Genomic DNA, 18,241 nt, shown 5'->3' on the forward strand with positions numbered 1-18,241 from the left:
CCCCCGAAAATCGCAACAAAGGTAACCCCTCCATCCCTCCCTCCCTCCCCCCTCCATTCAGCAGCAGTCTGGGAGTCTCGTGTCCGTCTCACTCTGTCTCTCTCACTCTCGCTTCCCTCCACCTGCTGAAAAGGGGAGGTTCTTCTCGTCTCGCTTTACCTGTGAAAGGATGCAACTCTCACCTGCCACTGGCACACAGAGAAAAGTGGGGATAGGCCGTCAATGCCACCGTAGCAGGACCCAACCAATCGCTAAGCTAGCTAGGGTTAGCGTTCAGCATTACTGTTATTGACTACAGTTATATCATTCAGAGCTATTTAACTCCAGTAGATTCTTATCCCTTATAGAGCTAAATGGGGTTAGCTTTATCTCGCTCACAGAGCTGCAAAAGGGTTAGTTCTAGAAGTTTCACCATCCTCACATGCTATGTTGAGATTGAAAAGATACATTCCACATATATTTTCATCTCAACAAGACTGACCTGGTTAAATAAAGGTTTAATTAAAATACCATTTTTTTTTAAATGTGTGCGTGCGTCAGATGTGGAGAGGCCAGATACATAAAAAAAAATGTAGCTCTTTCAGCTTTCCTGGCCTGGACGGGTCCACCCTCCCACCCTCCATGTGGCGTGTCATTCAGAACTCATCCAAGCTTTGTCTCCCCCTCCCCCCCCCCACCTCCCCCCTCACACACCCTACCATCCCCCAGCCTCCTAGGGCCTGAGCATCTGCTACTTACACCTCCCCAGCCCTCCTGCCCTCTCTTTCCCCTCACCCTTGGACTTTATCACTAGTGAACAGCTTCTCTCTTTTCTAGCGTGGAGAAATATTGCTAGAGCAGGAGAAGATTCAATTAATTGGGACATGTCGACCTGACCTGCATTCACTTCACAACATTCATATTCTGAAAATGTCTACATATTTTAATTGTAGTGAACCCAGTGTAGCTTTATGGACGCGAAGTCATCTCTGGCTCTTGAGCAGTAATGGAATGGGAGTTGTAGGACCCATGATGCCATGCTCCAAATACGTTTGAGGGATCTGGGAATTTGGTAATAGCGATTGGGCTTAGTGTAAAAGAGAAGGGATCTTAACAGAATTATAATAGAATACTAGAATATCTAACACTAGAACTAGAGTCTCGAGGGGTTAAGGAGACTGCATTAGCTCTGGGAAGTGGCTCAGTGTGGGAATTGCACCCTGACAGTATCAATTGGCTGTGGATTGTTGTCTGTTCTGTTTCTCTATTGTTTCTTTTTTCTTTAATTTCTCTCACTGTTGCCTCTTTCCAGGATGTTGCTCAGGACCTCATGCTGTCTCGTACTCTCTTATCACTGTTTACCTCTCTTTCTGTCTCTCTCTTTCGCAACAAAAAAAAAACTACCTCTGGAGATTTGCAGCCTCCTCTTCTACCTCTTCTGATCCTCCTTCTCTTTTTGTGGTGGTTGTATCGCTCTGCTTGGTTTTTTGGGTATCTTTTTGCAGTTTGTCGGTTTCTTTGTTTGTTGACATGTTTATTTTTCGTGACACACACTCGCCCCCCTTCTTCGTCGTGGTGCGTGGTCCGTGCTGCGTTTGTAAGTGCTGTGCGTGAGTCAGTCCGTCCGTCTGCCAGTCCAGTCAGTGTGTGGCTGTGTTTATTCTGGTCTGTTCTAATGGGTTTTGTGTTGAGACTGGTGGCCTGTTCTGCTCAGTACAGGGGGACTCATGTAAAGTCATATTATCAAGGCAAAAACAGCATTAGTAGACGGTACAAAATGATCCTGCTAGATTGTGAATGTACTGCTTTTGTGTGAACTGACTCGTGTTGAGTGTTGCATGTGCCACAAATGGAATCCAAAAGAATGCATAAGGCACTGATTACCATAGAATACTGATATCTTTATTCATCCTTTACTTTATCACCTTTATTATACTCACCCTTAGATATTGTGGATTATTTATACTGTAAAATAGATATAGTGACTTGTCGCAGTGCCAGGTTGTTGGCAGAATGAAGATGAAACACAGAGATCACAATGCTCCCAGAGAACAAACAGTGCAAATCTAAGCTGATGAAGTGGTGAAATGCAAATGTCATATTTGCGTATGTAAAACATGACTGAGCTCTGTAGCAGAGGTGAAAATGTTCAGTTGACAATCCCCCGACAAGGAACCATTTGTAAAATGTACAACCTGTATCTCTTGTTCTGAATCTATTCTCTGTTTTATATGAATGCTGTAAAAATGTCTCCATAGACTCTGGGACAAGTTGTATAATCGTTAAATTGCTGCTTTAAATCAGTTTTGTATCATTAAATCCTTTTATCTCAAGCATTTCCTGCTGAATTCTGTGCTATGTGTTTACTCTTTCCAATACCTTCCTTCTTTCAAGTTTCATTTATACATAAGAGTACTTAAACATTCAGTCGATAAATTTTTTTAATACCAATTTTCCTTTAATGAAGAATACATCACATTGCTGAACTCTCCATCAAACTGACATGTAACAACACAATAACATCAGTGTTGATCACCTTAAGGGGTTTGTTCTGGTTAAAGAGATCTAAGTGATCCACTGCGGAGTTGTTTCAGTGGATCACTGTTCAGGACCTGAGTCTGGTGGTTTGGTGACTGACTGTGTCTCTGTCTCTCTTCCAACCGTAACTGAACCACAACCTCTCTGTGTCTCTCTGCCCTTCACCCCAACCCCTCCTTGATCCCCTTACTGTTGCTGCTCCTCTCCCCGACCCAACAAAACCTCACCACCAATCATCTTCAACCTCATATCACTATCTATCTTAACCCCCCCAAACCTTCCTCACACCACTACTAAATGCTTCCCTCCGCTCAACCTCCCACTCCACCTCCCTCTATCCCACTTCCCTTTTCCCCCTCCCTCTATCCCACCCATCCATCTTCCCCATCCCTTTACCCTATCCAATAGCTAAGACCCAGGACGGCATTGCCCTGGAGATCCAGCCCCTGAAGAGTGACGAGGCGGTTGAGTCTGAGGAGAAGGAGCCTGAGGTGGAGGTGAAACGGGTGAAGAAGGTTCAGGTCAACAAGAAGGAGAAGTCTGTGCTGCAGGGCAAACTCACCAAACTGGCCGTGCAGATCGGGAAGGCAGGTGAGGACCGAGGCGGAGATACACACTTACACGGACACACACTCAGATGGACATAAACCGATATACGTTACAGCCGTATTCTACTTTTTTTTTTTCTCTCTCTCAATCTACACACAATACCCCATAATGACAAAGCAAAAACTGTTTTTAGAGAGCCTTGTGGCTTCTTGGGTATGACGCAGCAAGCTTGGCACACCTGTATTTGGGGAGTTTCTCCTATTCTTCTCTGCAGATCCTCTCAAGATCTGTCAGGTTGGATGGGGAGCGTCGCTGCACAGCTATTTTCAGGTCTCTCCAGAGATGTTCAATCGGGTTCAAGTCCGGGCTCTGGCTGGGTCACTCATGATCATTCAGAGACTTGTCCTGATGCCACTCCTGCATTGTCTTGCCTGTATGCTTAGCGTTCGCCCCAGTCTGAGTTCCTGAGCACTCTGGAGCAGGTGGCTTTCATCAAGGATCTCTCTGTACTTTGCGCCGTTCATCTTTCCCTCGATCCTGACTAGTCTCCTAGTCCCTGCCGCTGAAAAACATCCCCACAGCATGATGCTGCCACCACCATGCTTCACCGTAGGGATGGTGCCAGGTGACGCTTGGCATTCAGGTAAAAGAGTTCAATCTTGGTTTCATCAGAGCAGAGAATCTTGTTTCTCATGGTCTGAGAGTCCTTTAGGTGCCTTTTGGCAAACTCCAAGCGGGCTATCATATGCTTTTAACTGAAGAGTGGCTTCCATCTGGCCACTCTACCATCAAGGCTTGCAGAGATGGTTGTCCTTCTGGAAGGTTCTCCCATCTCCCCAGAGGAACTCTGGAGCTCTGTCAGAGTGACCATCACACACAACAAGCTCAATAACTCAATGCATGTGCACACTCCTATTGAATATGCATTCACCTGTATTGCTACATCTTGATTTACCCAGTTTATCAATAGAGATTTACCATTGAAATAAATGATTACCATTATATTGTTATGTAGTTAGATTGATTGTATAATGGATTCATTAATGTATACATTCAAAAATGTAAAATGTAATGATATTGAACTCATTCTGACTTTTTTTGGCCGTGATATCGTTTTGGTATCTGATATTGTGACGGTGTCGAGTATCCTGATATTAAACTCAAAATAGAAAAATCTGGTGTCGTGACAACACTATCGAGGACACACAGACAGAAAAACACAGAGACAGACCATGCAGATTGGGAAGGCGGAGAAGGTCTTAAAAACATTAGGGCACACATACACATCATCGTTCATATATGCCTTCTCCTGGATTTGACAGCCAGATTGCAACTGTCTACTTTGTTTCCTATGCCCAGGTCTGATCATGTCAGCTGTAACGGTGATCATTCTCATCCTGTACTTCGTGATTGACACGTTCGGGGTGCAGGGTCGCCCATGGCTGAAGGAGTGTACCCCCATCTATATCCAGTACTTTGTCAAGTTCTTCATCATCGGAGTCACTGTTCTGGTGGTTGCTGTACCTGAGGGACTGCCCCTAGCTGTCACCATCTCTTTGGCCTACTCTGTCAAGGTACACACACACACGATGCTGGTAGTGGCAGTGCCAGAGGGGCTGCCGCTAGCTGTCACCATCTCCCAGACTTACTCTGTCAGGTACACACACACACACACACACACACACACACACACACACACACAGCTCTAACCTCTACTGTCTGTCTTGTCCCCTGTGTAGAAAATGATGAAGGACAATAACCTGGTGCGTCACCTGGATGCGTGCGAGACCATGGGGAACGCTACCACCATCTGCTCTGACAAGACAGGCACCCTCACCATGAACCGTATGACCGTGGTGCAGGCCTATGTGGGAGACACACACTACAAGAAAGTACCGGAACCTGACGTCATCAAACCATTCACTCTGGAAGTCATGGTCAACAGCATCGCCATCAACTCAGCCTATACTACTAAGATTCTGGTAAGAGAGAGACACACACACTGTACACTTACACGCACAACCTCAAATTGAACAAGCACTCACGATAAACCTTCACATCTCACTATCACGCACGCATATACACACACACGCAGACATGAAGCACACGCTAATATCGTCCCAGTCTTCAGTAATGGTCCATAATGGCATTTCAGAAAAATGTATGCTGCCTTCCATCCATTCATTCATCAGCCCATAAACACCATTTCAGATAATCACACAAGATGGAAGACCCAGGCTTTAAATAGCCCTTAGGAGTAGCCCTCACTCATCTTCGCTCGTTCCTTGGAGCGTAGCGCCCCGACATATGGATCACCACCCTATCTCTATACAGTGTGTGCACATCCAAACGACAGCATAGTGTCTTCTCTAGTGCATATCTACATGGTTGCTTTTACACTCTATACGATGCATGTCTCCATGTCCCTTTTACTGTATGTCTTCATGAAATATACATGTCGGTAGGATACAGTATGCAGGGTATGTGTAACGTTTTTGCTGCTCCAGTCCCCAGAGAAGGAGGGAGGTCTGCCCCGCCACGTCGGCAACAAGACAGAGTGCTCCCTATTGGGCTTCGTGCTGGAGCTGAAGAGAGACTACCAGCCAATCAGGGACGAGATTCCTGAAGAGAATCTGTACAAGGTGTGTAGCTGCTTAAATGTATCCGTAACGTTAATAGTGCAATCTGTAACTTGGCTATCTAATATATGTATATGTGTGTTTTGTTCCCTGTGGCCCCAAGACAAAATGTTCAAATAACCTACTACCCATTATTCTTACAGAGAGCTAACTTATACACACACTACTGTACTATAATAATATAGTGTAACATGATAGTTATAACTGATGTGGTGTGTTTCAAGGTGTACACCTTCAACTCGTCCCGTAAGAGCATGAGCACGGTGCTGAAGAACACAGACGGTAGTGGCTTCCGCATGTACAGCAAGGGAGCTTCCGAGATCGTCCTACGCAAGTACGGAAGGGAGGGAGATTGGTCTTGTCTTTCACTGATGAACGGATACACAGAGATGGATAAACAGAAAGATGGAGTTGATCATCTGTGATGAGTTAAACATCTCTCCCCCTTCCCTCTCCTAGATGTTCTCATATCCTGAACACGAACGGGGAGCCACGTATCTTCAAGCCTAAGGACCGTGATGAGATGGTGAAGAACGTGATTGAGCCCATGGCCTGTGACGGTCTGAGGACAATCTGTGTGGCCTACAGGGACTTCCCTGCCGAGGCAGGAGAACCAGACTGGGACAACGAGGCCGACATCCTCGATGAGCTCACCTGCATCTGTGTGGTCGGCATCGAGGATCCCGTCAGACATGAGGTGGGACACAGAAAGACGTATTCTGTATAAACAAAACACACACTGGTGGACACCCTCAGCTTGATCAGAAAGCGCATAAATAATTGTGGGATTTTTGTAGTTGATCCCTTCAGAGCTGAGGTTGGATATGGCTGGACACTGCTTAGATTAGCTGTGTAGGGTGTTGTCTGGAGGTTGACTGGAGGTTGTGTGGAGGTTGTCCACAGTATCAGAGGTTTAGATATGAAACCCAATGTACGGGGGCTATATTTTCAGCTGTCGCTAAGGCGGTGCAAGTCTTGTAATGAATTGTTATGTACTACCTTATTGATTCATTTAATCAGAATTATTTGGATTTGTAGCTTAAAAAAAACGTATCTGCTGCTCGTCTTGTCTCATTGCAAAATCATGGGCATTAATATGGAGTTGGTCCCTCCTTTGCTGCTATAACAGCCTCCATTTTTCTGGGCAGGCTTCCACTAGATGTTGGAACATTGTTGCTGGGATTTGCTTCCATTCAGCCACAAGAGCATTAGTGAGGTCGGGCATTGATGTCGAGCACTGATGTTAGGCCTGGCTCGCAGTTGGCGTTCCAATCAATCCAAAGGGGTTCGATGTGGTTGAGGTCAGGGCTCTGCGAAGGCCAGTCAAGTTCTTCCACACCAATGTCGACAAACCATTTCTGTATGTACCTCGCTTTGTGCATAGGGGCATTGTCATGCTGAAACAGGAAAGGGCCGTTGCCAAAGTTGGAGGCACAGAATCGTCTAGATTAATTGTATACTGTAGCTAAGGGGCCTAGCCCGAACAATGGAAAAACAGCCCCAGACCATTATTCCTCCTCTACCAAACTTGACAGTTGGCACTATGCATTGGGGCAGGTAGCGCCGAATCCCCTAACTTGAAGGGTTGTCCATATATATATATATATACATACACACACTACCGTTCAAAAGTTTGTAGTCACTTAGAAATGTCCTTGTTTTTGAAAGAAAAGCTATTTTTTTCGTCCATTTAAAATAACATCAAATTGATCAGAAATACAGTGTAGACATTGTTAATGTTGTAAATGACTATTGTAGCTGGAAACGGCAGATTCTTTAAATGGAATATCTACATAGGTGTACAGAGGCCCATTATCAGCAACCATATCTCCTGTGTTTCAATGGCACGTTGTGTTAGCTAATCCAAATTTAACATTTTAAAAGGCTAATTGATCATTAGGAAACCCTTTTCCAATTATGTTAGCACAGCTGAAAACTGTTGTTCTGATTAAAGAAGCAATAAAACTGGCCTTTAGACTAGTTGAGTATCTGGAGCATCAGCAGTTGTGGGTTTGATTACAGGATCAAAATGGCTAGAAACAAAGACTTTTGTCTGAAACTCATCAGTCTATTCTTGTTCTGAGAAATGAAGGCTATTCTATGCGAGAAATTGCCAAGAAACTGAAGATCTCGTACAATGCTGTGTACTACGCCCTTCACAGAACAGCGCAAAATGGCTCTAACCAGAATAGAAAGAGTGGGAGGCCCCGGTGCACAACTGAGCAAGAGGACAAGTACATTACTGTCTAGTTTGAGAAACAGACGCCTCCCAGGTCCTCAACTGGCAGCTTCATTAAATAGTACCCGCAAAACACCAGTCTCAACGTCAAAAGTGAAGAGACGATTCCGAGATGCTGGCCTTCTAGGCAGAGTTCCTCTGTCCAGTGTCTGTGTTCTTTTGCCCATCTTAATCTTTCATTTTTTTCTGGCCAGTCTGAGATATGGCTTTTTCTTTGCAACTCAGCCTAGAAGGCCAGCATCCCGGAGTCGCCTCTTCACTGTTGACGTTGAGACTGGTGTTTTGCGGGTACTATTTAATGACGCTGCCAGTGTGTCTGTGAGAAACGTGGGAAAGGGCTGGTGTTGCCATAGCAACTGTGAGTTGAACTCTGTGAGATAGACTCCTACATTTATAGCGCAGTTTCTTTAGGCGATTTTACAGCTAGCTAGCTACTTCACATGCTGATATTGACTTTGGTATTATTGTGTGTATAGCTTAAGATGACCAAATTTCTGAAATGAAAACCGGGGACATTTCCAGTTCGGCGGTCAATATGTCATTAAAATATCCAATGTTATTATCTATGAAATAAAAAATGTGGACAAGTCCGGGTTTCATGTATTTAGTCTAACAGGCACACTGATAGACAGAGAAAACAACTATATTACAGAAACACTACAGACAAGACAGAACTGTCCGATCTGAACAGCCATTCAGTGCTCCTGGTAGTCTGGGTTGAATAAGAGCAGAAGAGAACATGAGCAAAATTGAAAAAACAGAGACAATAGTATATGTGAAATACTTTAAAAAAAAAAATAATAATACTTAACAACATAATAAAGAAATAAGATGATGAGGAGATTGGTAACTACATAATATACTTATACCAACCTAATCTGCATATTTCTCAGAAGAATATATATTTTCTTCAGGATTACTGTCTTTGGCCAGCTTCTCCATGAACTCCTGGCAGGGGAGGATTAATTTAGTCTTCACAATAAGCATGTCCTTGATGGTAGGAACAGTGACCCTATTTCTTGCTGCTGTCCATATCATTCATTTGGGAGAACACTCTCTCGACTGATGCATTACTTCCAGGTAAGCACATGACAACAGACGCTAATCTAGCCAGGTTAGTGTGTGGGATGTCATTCTCTTTGAAGTGGGTAAACACCGTGCTCTATCTCTGACTAAGCGGTTTCTCAGATGTTCTCCATTCTTCAAGCGATCCCCTCTTTAGGAACTCTTGCAGGCCAGTAACCTCGTCAAACAATGCATCCTCATTGATGGTCACATTGGGGCATTTTTCCTGCAGTGTGGCTGCTGCCTTCTGGATCTCTTCATGCTAAGTTTGCTTTTTTAAGCGGAGACAATGCAAATCTTTGCTTGCAAGTAGTTCACAGCCGTAGTGAAGAATGAGTGGGATGTTTTGAGAAAGATCTCTTTAGACATTGCTCTGTTTTCCTCTAGCTCTCTCAGAAGTCCTCTGACCAAAACTGGAATGAAGTTGTCATCACGTCTTGCAGTCAATTTTGCCTCAACGTTTCTCAGAATTGCAGCTGACTCCACAGCACAGCGGTCCTGGCCTCCAAGCATCTTGATCGTGTCACTGAATACGGTCAAGTTTCCATGGACAAAGGCCAGGCAAAGTTCAGTCAGTGGATCTTCAAACATTGTTCGCAGGACAACAGGGCATTTGTCTTCAGAAAGAAAAAAGGATTTCAATGGCACATACATTTTCAGCACTCTTTCTAGAGCAGGGAGCATGGACAGCCAGCGAACATTGTGTAATAAAATGTTATGGTACTCCTGGCCAACAAACTCACAAAAGCTCTTCAGTTTTTCTACTCTGATGGTGAAAATATAAAAATATGAAAATATCTTTGAGCAGGTACTCAACATCAAGGGGAATCGTATACAAATATGTTCTGGCCGTGCAATGAATGATGTGGGCAGGACAACCTAAGCCAATCACCTCCCGCTGCAGAGCATTTTTAACTTTGGTATAGACATTGACCCTCCCCAGTCTCTTCAGTCCTCCAAAGTTGGTATTTGTGTTGTCGGCAGAGAATGCCACGACTTTGTTTTGCAGGTTACATTTTTGGATGACCACCAGGACCTCAGCTGCAATTTCCTCTGCTGTTTCTCCTTTCAATTCAACAAAATCAAGCAGTTTTGTTTCCACAGATGTGCTGCCATCATGTATCTTACAATATCTGACTACTATTGTCAGCAGCTTTACATGTCTATGATTGGATGCGTCAATGGACAGGTACACAAATTCAACCTGGTCTAAAGCTTCCGTGTCAGTTGTGCTAGGCAGTCCATAGATGTGTAACTATGATTGTGTCGCGTCTAAAGCATAATATTCTTCTTGGGAAGGCTCTACCTTCTTGAACAATGTGGTGACAGAGGGCATACCAACACGGACAATCGGAGAGGATTTATGCTTTTTCATCTGTTAATGTTCTACCACTGCCGTTCTTTCCCCGCTGCCAATTGAAAAAGAGGAATTACAAAGCGTGCAGTGAACCATTCTTGACCTGAGCGTATAAATGGAAATTCTTTCATCATGTTGTCATTAAAATGGCATTTCTGTTTCTTGGAAAGAGCTATTGTACCTCCTCGGTCTGCTCTTCTTCACTCTACTTGTCACTTTTCTTACTCTCAACTTTTTCTTCTCCTCCAATCTTTCTCCTCCTCTTGTCTTCAAATCAAATTTATTTATATAGCCCTTCGTACATCAGCTGATATCTCAAAGTGCTGTACAGAAACCCAGCCTAAAACCCCAAACAGCAAGCAATGCATGTGAAAGAAGCACGGTGGCTAGGAAAAACTCCCTAGGAAAAACTCCCTAGAAAGGCCAAAAACCTAGGAAGAAACCTAGAGAGGAACCAGGCTATGAGGGGTGGCCAGTCCTCTTCTGGCTGTGCCGGGTGGATATTATAACAGAACATGGTCAAGATGTTAAAATGTTCATAAATGACCAGCATGGTCAAATAATAATAATCATAGTAGTTGTCGAGGGTGCAACAAGCACGTCCGGTGAACAGGTCAGGGTTCCATAACAGTTGAAACTGGAGCAGCAGCACGGCCAGGTGGACTGGGGACAGCAAGGAGTCATCATGCCAGGTAGTCCTGAGGCATGGTCCTAGGGCTCAGGTCCTCCGAGAGAAAGAGAGAATTAGAGAGAGCATATTTAAATTCACACAGGACACCGGATAAGACGAGAAATTCTCCAGATGTAACAGACTGACCCTAGCCCCCCGACACATAAACTACTGCAGCATAAATACTGGAGGCTGAGACAGGAGGGATCAGAAGACACTGTGGCCCCATCCGATGATACCCCTGGACAGGGCCAAACAGGCAGGATATAACCCCACCCACTTTGCCAAAGCACAGCCCCCACACCACTAGAGGGATGTCTCCAACCACCAACTTACTGTCCTAAGACAAGGCCGAGTATAGCCCACAAAGATCTCCGCCACGGCACAACCCAAGGGGGGGGGGGGGTCGCCAACCCAGACAGGAAGACCACGTCAGTGACGCACCCCTCCCATGGACGGCATGGAAGAACACCAGTAAGCCAGTGACTCAGCCCCTGTAATAGGGTTAGAGGCAGAGAATCCCAGTGGAGAGAGGGGAACCGGCAAGGCAGAGACAGCAACGGCGGTTCGTTGCTCCAGCCTTTCCGTTCACCTTCACACTCCTGGGCCAGACTATACTTAATCATAGGACCTACTGAAGAGATGAGTCTTCAGTAAAGACTTAAAGGTTGAGACTGAGTCTGCGTCTCTCACATGGGTAGGCAGACCATTCCATAAAAATGGAGCTCTATAGGAGAAAGCCCTACCTCCAGCCGTTTGCTTAGAAATTCTAGGGACAATTAGGAGGCCTGCGTCTTGTGACCGTAGCGTACGTGTAGGTATGTACGGCAGGACCAAATCGGAAAGATAGGTAGGAGCAAGCCCATGTAATGCTTTGTAGGTTAGCAGTAAAACCTTGAAATCAGCCCTTGCCTTAACAGGAAGCCAGTGTAGGGAGGCTAGCACTGGAGTGATATGATAACATTTTCTGGTTCTAGTCAGGATTCTAGCAGCCGTGTTTAGCACTAACTGAAGTTTGTTTAGTGCTTTATCCGGGTAGCCGGAAATTAGAGCATTGCAGTAGTCCAGCCTAGAAGTAACAAAAGCATGGATAAATTTTTCTGCATCATTTTTGGACAGAAAGTTTCAGATTTTTGCAATGTTACGTAGATGGAAAAAAGCTGTCCTTGAAACAGTCTTGATATGTTCTTCAAAAGAGAGATCAGGGTCCAGAGTAACGCCGAGGTCCTTCAGTTTTTTTTTTGAGACGACTGTACAACCATGCAGATTTATTGTCAGATTCAACAGAAGATCTTTTTGTTTCTTGGGACCTAGAACAAGCATCTCTGTTTTGTCTGAGTTTAGAAGTAGAAAGTTTGCAGCCATCCACTTATTTATGTCTGAAACACAGGCTTCTAGCGAGGGCAATTTTGGGGCTTCACCATGTTTCATTGAAATGTACAGCTGTGTGTCGTCCGCATAGCAGTGAAATTTAACATTATGTTTTCGAATGACATCCCCAAGAGGAAAAATATATAGTGAAAACAATAGTGGTCCTAAAACGGAACCTTGAGGAACACCGAAATTTACAATTGATTCACTCATCTTCCTTCTCTTTCTTCCTTTCCACCTCACTCTTCTACACTCCTTGTTTCACTCTTTTTACTCCCTGAATTGTTCCTTCTCACTCTCTTCTCCTTCCGCTCCAATCTTTAATAATAAATAGTGCACTATTAGATCAAATTCTTTGGTTAACAGATTCCCATTGCTTGACTCCATTGTTTGGAATAGTAAATTGTCAGGCTCTGTAATAATATTTTTACCTTGTCTCCTCTATCTCCTTCACTCTTCTTCCTATCCAGTCTTTCCCCTCTCTAACAGAAAACATTATGCTAATGTTATCCATTCATTTAATATAATCATAACGTAGCTACCATGACAGTAGCTAGCTAACTTAGTCTACATAGCTAACGTTAGCTAGCATAATTTATTTAAAACCTTATAGAGCAAATCATCTATCTATATAATAAATTGTGACATAACATCACTAGCTAGTATCTCAAATGATTCTAACTTACCTGGCTTGAAAAGACGTTTGTGGTGATTTTGTGGATTCACTTGACACTTAATAGCTTCTGGCCGAGTTTTCCACAGCAGTTTTCTCTAAAACTAGTGTGAATAAGTAGTTAGTAGTAGAAGAAGAAGAGTGAATGAATCTGCAATAGCGAGCAACCCCCTCTGTTGGCTAAAACAAGCACAACGCGATTGAGACGTCAACCGGTAGGCTCTGTTGCCCGGTCTTTCTTGCCACGTAAAATATTATTTCACTTTGCGGTCCGTTTTGAACACACAGTTAAAAACGGGGACATTTCCGGGGACATCTCCAGTCAGGGACAGGCCACCAAAAACGGGGACTGTCCCCGTTTGGTCACCCTAGTGTAGCTACGTTTGCTAGCTAGTTAGCCAGCCAGCCCAGAGAGAGAGCATTGCATTGTGGGTTTTGTAATCAAATTGAGCTGCAACAGATTTCCACATGTTGCTACCATCCTTGTTGTAACGACATAAACAAAACATGTGTTCACAAAAAAGCTTATTTAATTAAAGCTTCAATATGTAACTTTTTGGCTGACCTGACCAAATTCACATAGAAATGTGAATTATAGATGTCATTCGCATTGAAAGCAAGTCTAAGAACTGGTAGATATGTTCTATGTGCACTGTTTCTATGCTTCCAGTTCTTACATTTCATTTTTGTGTCTTTTACTTTTGGTTTTGGACACCAGCGTCAAACAGCTGAAAATGCAATAGTTTTGGTTATGGAAAATATATTTCACAGCGGTTTAGATGGTACAATGATTCTCTATACTATACTTACTTAAACTGAAATTTGGCGAACTATTAGAATTTTAGCAACCAGGAAATGGCGGAGCGATACCTGCAAAGAGCACCTTTTTAACATTGGTAATCATAGGAATTAGTGTTTTGGGGTGGATTATCCCTTTAATCACCAATGCTTTATTAAAAGATCAAGTTTGGGAGCAGCAAAACAGTGAGCGGACATCCCATTTTTATCGCTGTATTGTAGGCCTACATTATTTTTGCAAGCTCCCGTTTTCGACGTGCGTAAAAATAAAAAGTCCATGTAGGCTACATGTGTCCATATGCCCATCATGGAACAAGAGATGAGATGATGATGGTGACCCTTGTATTTAGAAGTAATTTTCTTGAAACAATTGCTCGTTTTCCATTTCACATGACTAAAAACCAAGCCCTCCCTCCTTTACTCTGGGCCTAGGCTACAATAACGAAAGCTGGTTCAACTGCAATGCGTCAAGTCTTTTTTTTTTATCCTGCAGATTTTATAATATCATGCTTCTGACCCCAACCTACTAAGAAATATTGTTTTGTTTTAAAAAACAATATTTAAAAAAATATATATACTTATTGGTTGTTTCTCGTTTAATTTGAGGAGAGAGAGGAGAGAGAGGAGAGAGAGGAGAGAGAGGAGAGAGAGGAGAGGGAAAGGAGAGAGAGGAGAGGGAAAGGAGAGGGAAAGGAGAGGGAAAGGGGAGGAGAGAGGAGAGGGAATAAAGGAGAGAAGGGGAATGGATAAGACTGTGAAAGAGGGGAGAGGAGAGGAAAGAAGATTTTAAGAAGCCCAAAGATTAGTTTGAGTCTCTTGGCTGTAGAAGAAGTAAGATATTCAATATTAGAGTGAGAGGGAGACAGTTTAATTCAACATGTGTTGCACATTTCTTAAAATAATTCACAGTCCTAGCTTTATGATGAGAATGTGTTAATGCATTCTGTAAGATGGTTCCATAATGTTTATAAAACATTACATTTGGGAGCAGTGAGTGGACATTCTCCTTTTCTCGTTATGTTAGATCTTTGTCCAGCTTCTGTGAAAAGTTTGAATATGCGTAAAAGCCTCCATAGTCTGTTGCCTTAATATCAGAATGTCCTTTGAACTAGCTAGCTAACACGCTTGTGTGTGCAGAGCGGCACCAGAATTAAACACACGTCTTATTTTTTTGTAGTTAATAAATCCAACGAAATGAAACGTGATAACTAGCCCTATAGTATCATTAACAAGCGTTTATCCATTCTTCTCTAGCTAATAGAAAATCTCTCTCCCCATCTTCTGAATCAAGCTTGTAATGTCAGTAAAGTAGCCTATGATTCGGAGGGGGGAGGTGCAGGTAGCCTAAATACGCTTTGCATAGGCTCTTTGTTGCATTTTGTTGTGGGACTAGAAAAAAAATACCTGGAACGTAAAATAACATTATTAACCGGTTGCCATGCTTTTAAAAGAACGGTTCTGTTCCGGAACAGTATGGATCAATTTTGTTCCAGGTTCCGTGGACATGCCATGGACATGACAAACGTTGTCAACAAGCACGATTAAATGCACTATTGATAAGGCCTAAAATTATAATCAAAACAAAACCACAACTTTTTTAAATAGGCTATGTCTAAATACAGGCACTATAATTGCTTACTAGGGCATATGACACTGATATTAACAATGTTTCAAATCAAAATGTTCAAATCAATGTTATAAAGCCAGTGATGCAGTGATCCAAGTTCTGCTATGCTACGATAACTGCAAGCAGCCAGTATGATGGAAAAGCTCATCTGCACACACAGACACATGCGTACAGTCTCACACACAGACATACACACAATTACACACACATCACATGTAAGTGAAGCCCATTCAGTGAAGCCCATTCAGTGAAGCCCTAGTATTTTATTAGGATGCCCCCCAGCTGAACACACCACCTCACTCTACTGCGGCCCTAGAGGACTGAAATGTCCCTGTTGTCTCCGAAAAAGTCTTCTCTATAACTCCAGCCAGAGCCATATTGCCCGTAAGCCTGATAATTAGAATTCAAATGTAATATCACAGAGCATTTGGTGCCAATATGGCAGACAGTGTGCCGAACCCACTGAACTTTGGTGAAAACAGCATTATGTAAATCAAATATAGCCATTTTTGAGAGTGTAACTGTGCCATATTAGTTGCTTGCTCCGCCCAACCGCCACTTGCTGTGTTCTTCACGTGACTGACTGATAGTCATTAGAGTTTTGAATGTCAAGCAGCAGCAGATAAGAGTGGATGGAAATAGCTTCGTAGCCAGTGGGTGACTGACTCTACCATTTCCCAATAGAGTTGGAAGGAAAGGGCGACTAGCTGCTAGATGAAAGATACTGTTCTGTAGCAGCCAGTATAATGGCTGTGCACTTTAGTGCTGATCTTTCATGACAGCAGCGTCTCTGAAATGAGCTGCTGGTATGTAGAAGATTTACTAATACCATCCATTAATTATGGAGATGAGGAACACTTAATTTCCATGATAAATGAGGAAAGGACACCTGTGTCGTTTTATTATTCAAATGCATTACTGAGGGAAAATGCAAAGTATCAGAGATGTTATCATGGTTTCGACTAAAGGCCAGATATGTGGAACATTGGAGAGTTAGTGATCATAGGTCCGTGAGTTGTTTTGAATTTTATATATATGTATTTCTTTTTTCAAGCAATAATACAATACAGACAATAAAAATGGCTGCGCCCATCAGTGGGTGCTCTGGTCAGATGGTGCGCTCGCCCCCACCCGCCCCGAGACACCTGCAAGGCCCTGGCCCAAAGGGATTTTCCAAAGGCAGGAAAAACCAAGCACCGCCCGGGTGGAGTGCACCCATAACTACCAGGACCAGCACACACACTGCTCACAGCATGAAACCAAACCACAAAACATAAATAGCGAAACGCAAAGTGTACAATAATCCCATTCCCACCCTTTCCCCTGATTGGAGGACCTCAAACATTTACACTGTACATTTGTGTATATAATTATTCCAACACTCATCAATTCCACCCTTCAGACAGCCACAGATCAACCCATCTTTTCCAATAAGTCATTCTACCATTTCTTATCGCAATTCATCCCGCCATTCTCCCATGGTGTCTCACTGGGGACTTGAACCTCCCAGTCTGCAGCATTTCTGACGAAATTGCCCCAAAAATAAACAATTTAGCCAAGAACACAATTATATTTCCTATTGACTGTGTGGTCCTTCAAATCCCTCAGCAATACAGTTTGCAGGTCAACCTTGCCCTGATATTATGGCATAACAACCATTCCCGGACCTGACTCCAAAAGCAAGCTCCTGATGGACAGTACCAAAAGAGATGCTCTATTGATTCTCTATTGATTCTGTGGGGCGAGAATTTAATATAATAGCTTAAATTGAAAAGAACGAATTGATGCATCAATTGTTTAGTATATCAGTTCATAAACCCAATGCCGTGGTATTGATACAACTATCTTGAATTTTATGCGGCGTAGTTGTCAACACTCTTGACCGTAAGTGAAACTGATACATTTGACAATTTACATGAGTGATTTTAAGGATTTAGGATTTTTAATTGGTGGCAGACAAACTAATTCATTGCATTTTCCATTTTTGTGTCAGAGCTGCGATGAGTTGGTTATATTTTCCATACACCTGGATGAATTGGTTGTATACCGTCATTGTTTACAATGTCATTCATAAGCATACCTTTCTTATACATCTCTCTCAGTACATTGGCATTTAGCCATATTGTTTGCTCTAATATACACTACCGTTCAAAGGTTTGTGGTCACTTAGAAATAGAAACAGACGCCTCACAAGTCCTCAACTGTCAGCTTCATTAAATAGTACCCACAAAACACCAGTCTCAACGTCAACAGTGAAGAGGCGACTCCGGGATGCTGGCCTTCTAGGCAGAGTTGCAAAGAAAAAGCCATATCTCAGACTCGCCAATAAAAATAAAAGATTAAGATGGGCAAAAGAACAAACACTGAACAGAGGAACTCTGCATAGAAGGCCAGCATCCCGGAGTTGCCTCTTCACGGTTGACGTTGAGACTGGTGTTTTGTGGGTACTATTTAAGGAAGCTGACAATTGAGGACTTGTGAGGCATCTGTTTCTCAAACTAGGCACTCTAATGTTCTTGTCCTCTTGCTCAGTTGTGAACCGGGGCCTCACACTCCTTTCTATTCTGGTTAGAGCCAGTTTGCTCTGTTCTGTAGTACACAGCATTGTATGAGATCTTCAGTTTCTTGGCATTTTCTTGCATGGAATATCCTTCGTTTCTCAGTACAAGAATAGACTGACGAGTTTCAGAAAGTTCTTTGTTTCTAGCCATTTTGAGCCTGTAATCGAACCCACAA

At 43.2% G+C, this 18,241-nt stretch overlaps 1 protein-coding gene across 6 annotated transcripts in view; it reads left to right on the forward strand.

Moving 5' to 3' along the window:
* LOC115208132 (plasma membrane calcium-transporting ATPase 1) overlaps window positions 1-18,241 on the forward strand; it is a 165,452-nt gene that overhangs the window by 98,294 nt on the left and 48,917 nt on the right. For 4 of the 6 annotated variants that reach the window (XM_029775963.1, XM_029775967.1, XM_029775962.1 and 1 more), the window contains exons 7-13: window positions 1-21; window positions 2,926-3,108; window positions 4,426-4,640; window positions 4,806-5,048; window positions 5,574-5,708; window positions 5,930-6,039; window positions 6,165-6,402. The exon at window positions 1-21 is cut by the window's left edge and continues 15 nt beyond it. In XM_029775963.1, the coding sequence (XP_029631823.1) occupies window positions 1-21; window positions 2,926-3,108; window positions 4,426-4,640; window positions 4,806-5,048; window positions 5,574-5,708; window positions 5,930-6,039; window positions 6,165-6,402 (1,145 nt within the window). The remainder of the gene's footprint in view (window positions 22-2,925; window positions 3,109-4,425; window positions 4,641-4,805; window positions 5,049-5,573; window positions 5,709-5,929; window positions 6,040-6,164; window positions 6,403-18,241) is intronic. The other 2 variants (XM_029775965.1, XM_029775966.1) reach the window with 1 other exon arrangement.

This window comes from Salmo trutta, chromosome 14, assembly GCF_901001165.1.
Source record: "Salmo trutta chromosome 14, fSalTru1.1, whole genome shotgun sequence".
Taxonomy (NCBI): Eukaryota; Metazoa; Chordata; class Actinopteri; order Salmoniformes; family Salmonidae; genus Salmo; species Salmo trutta.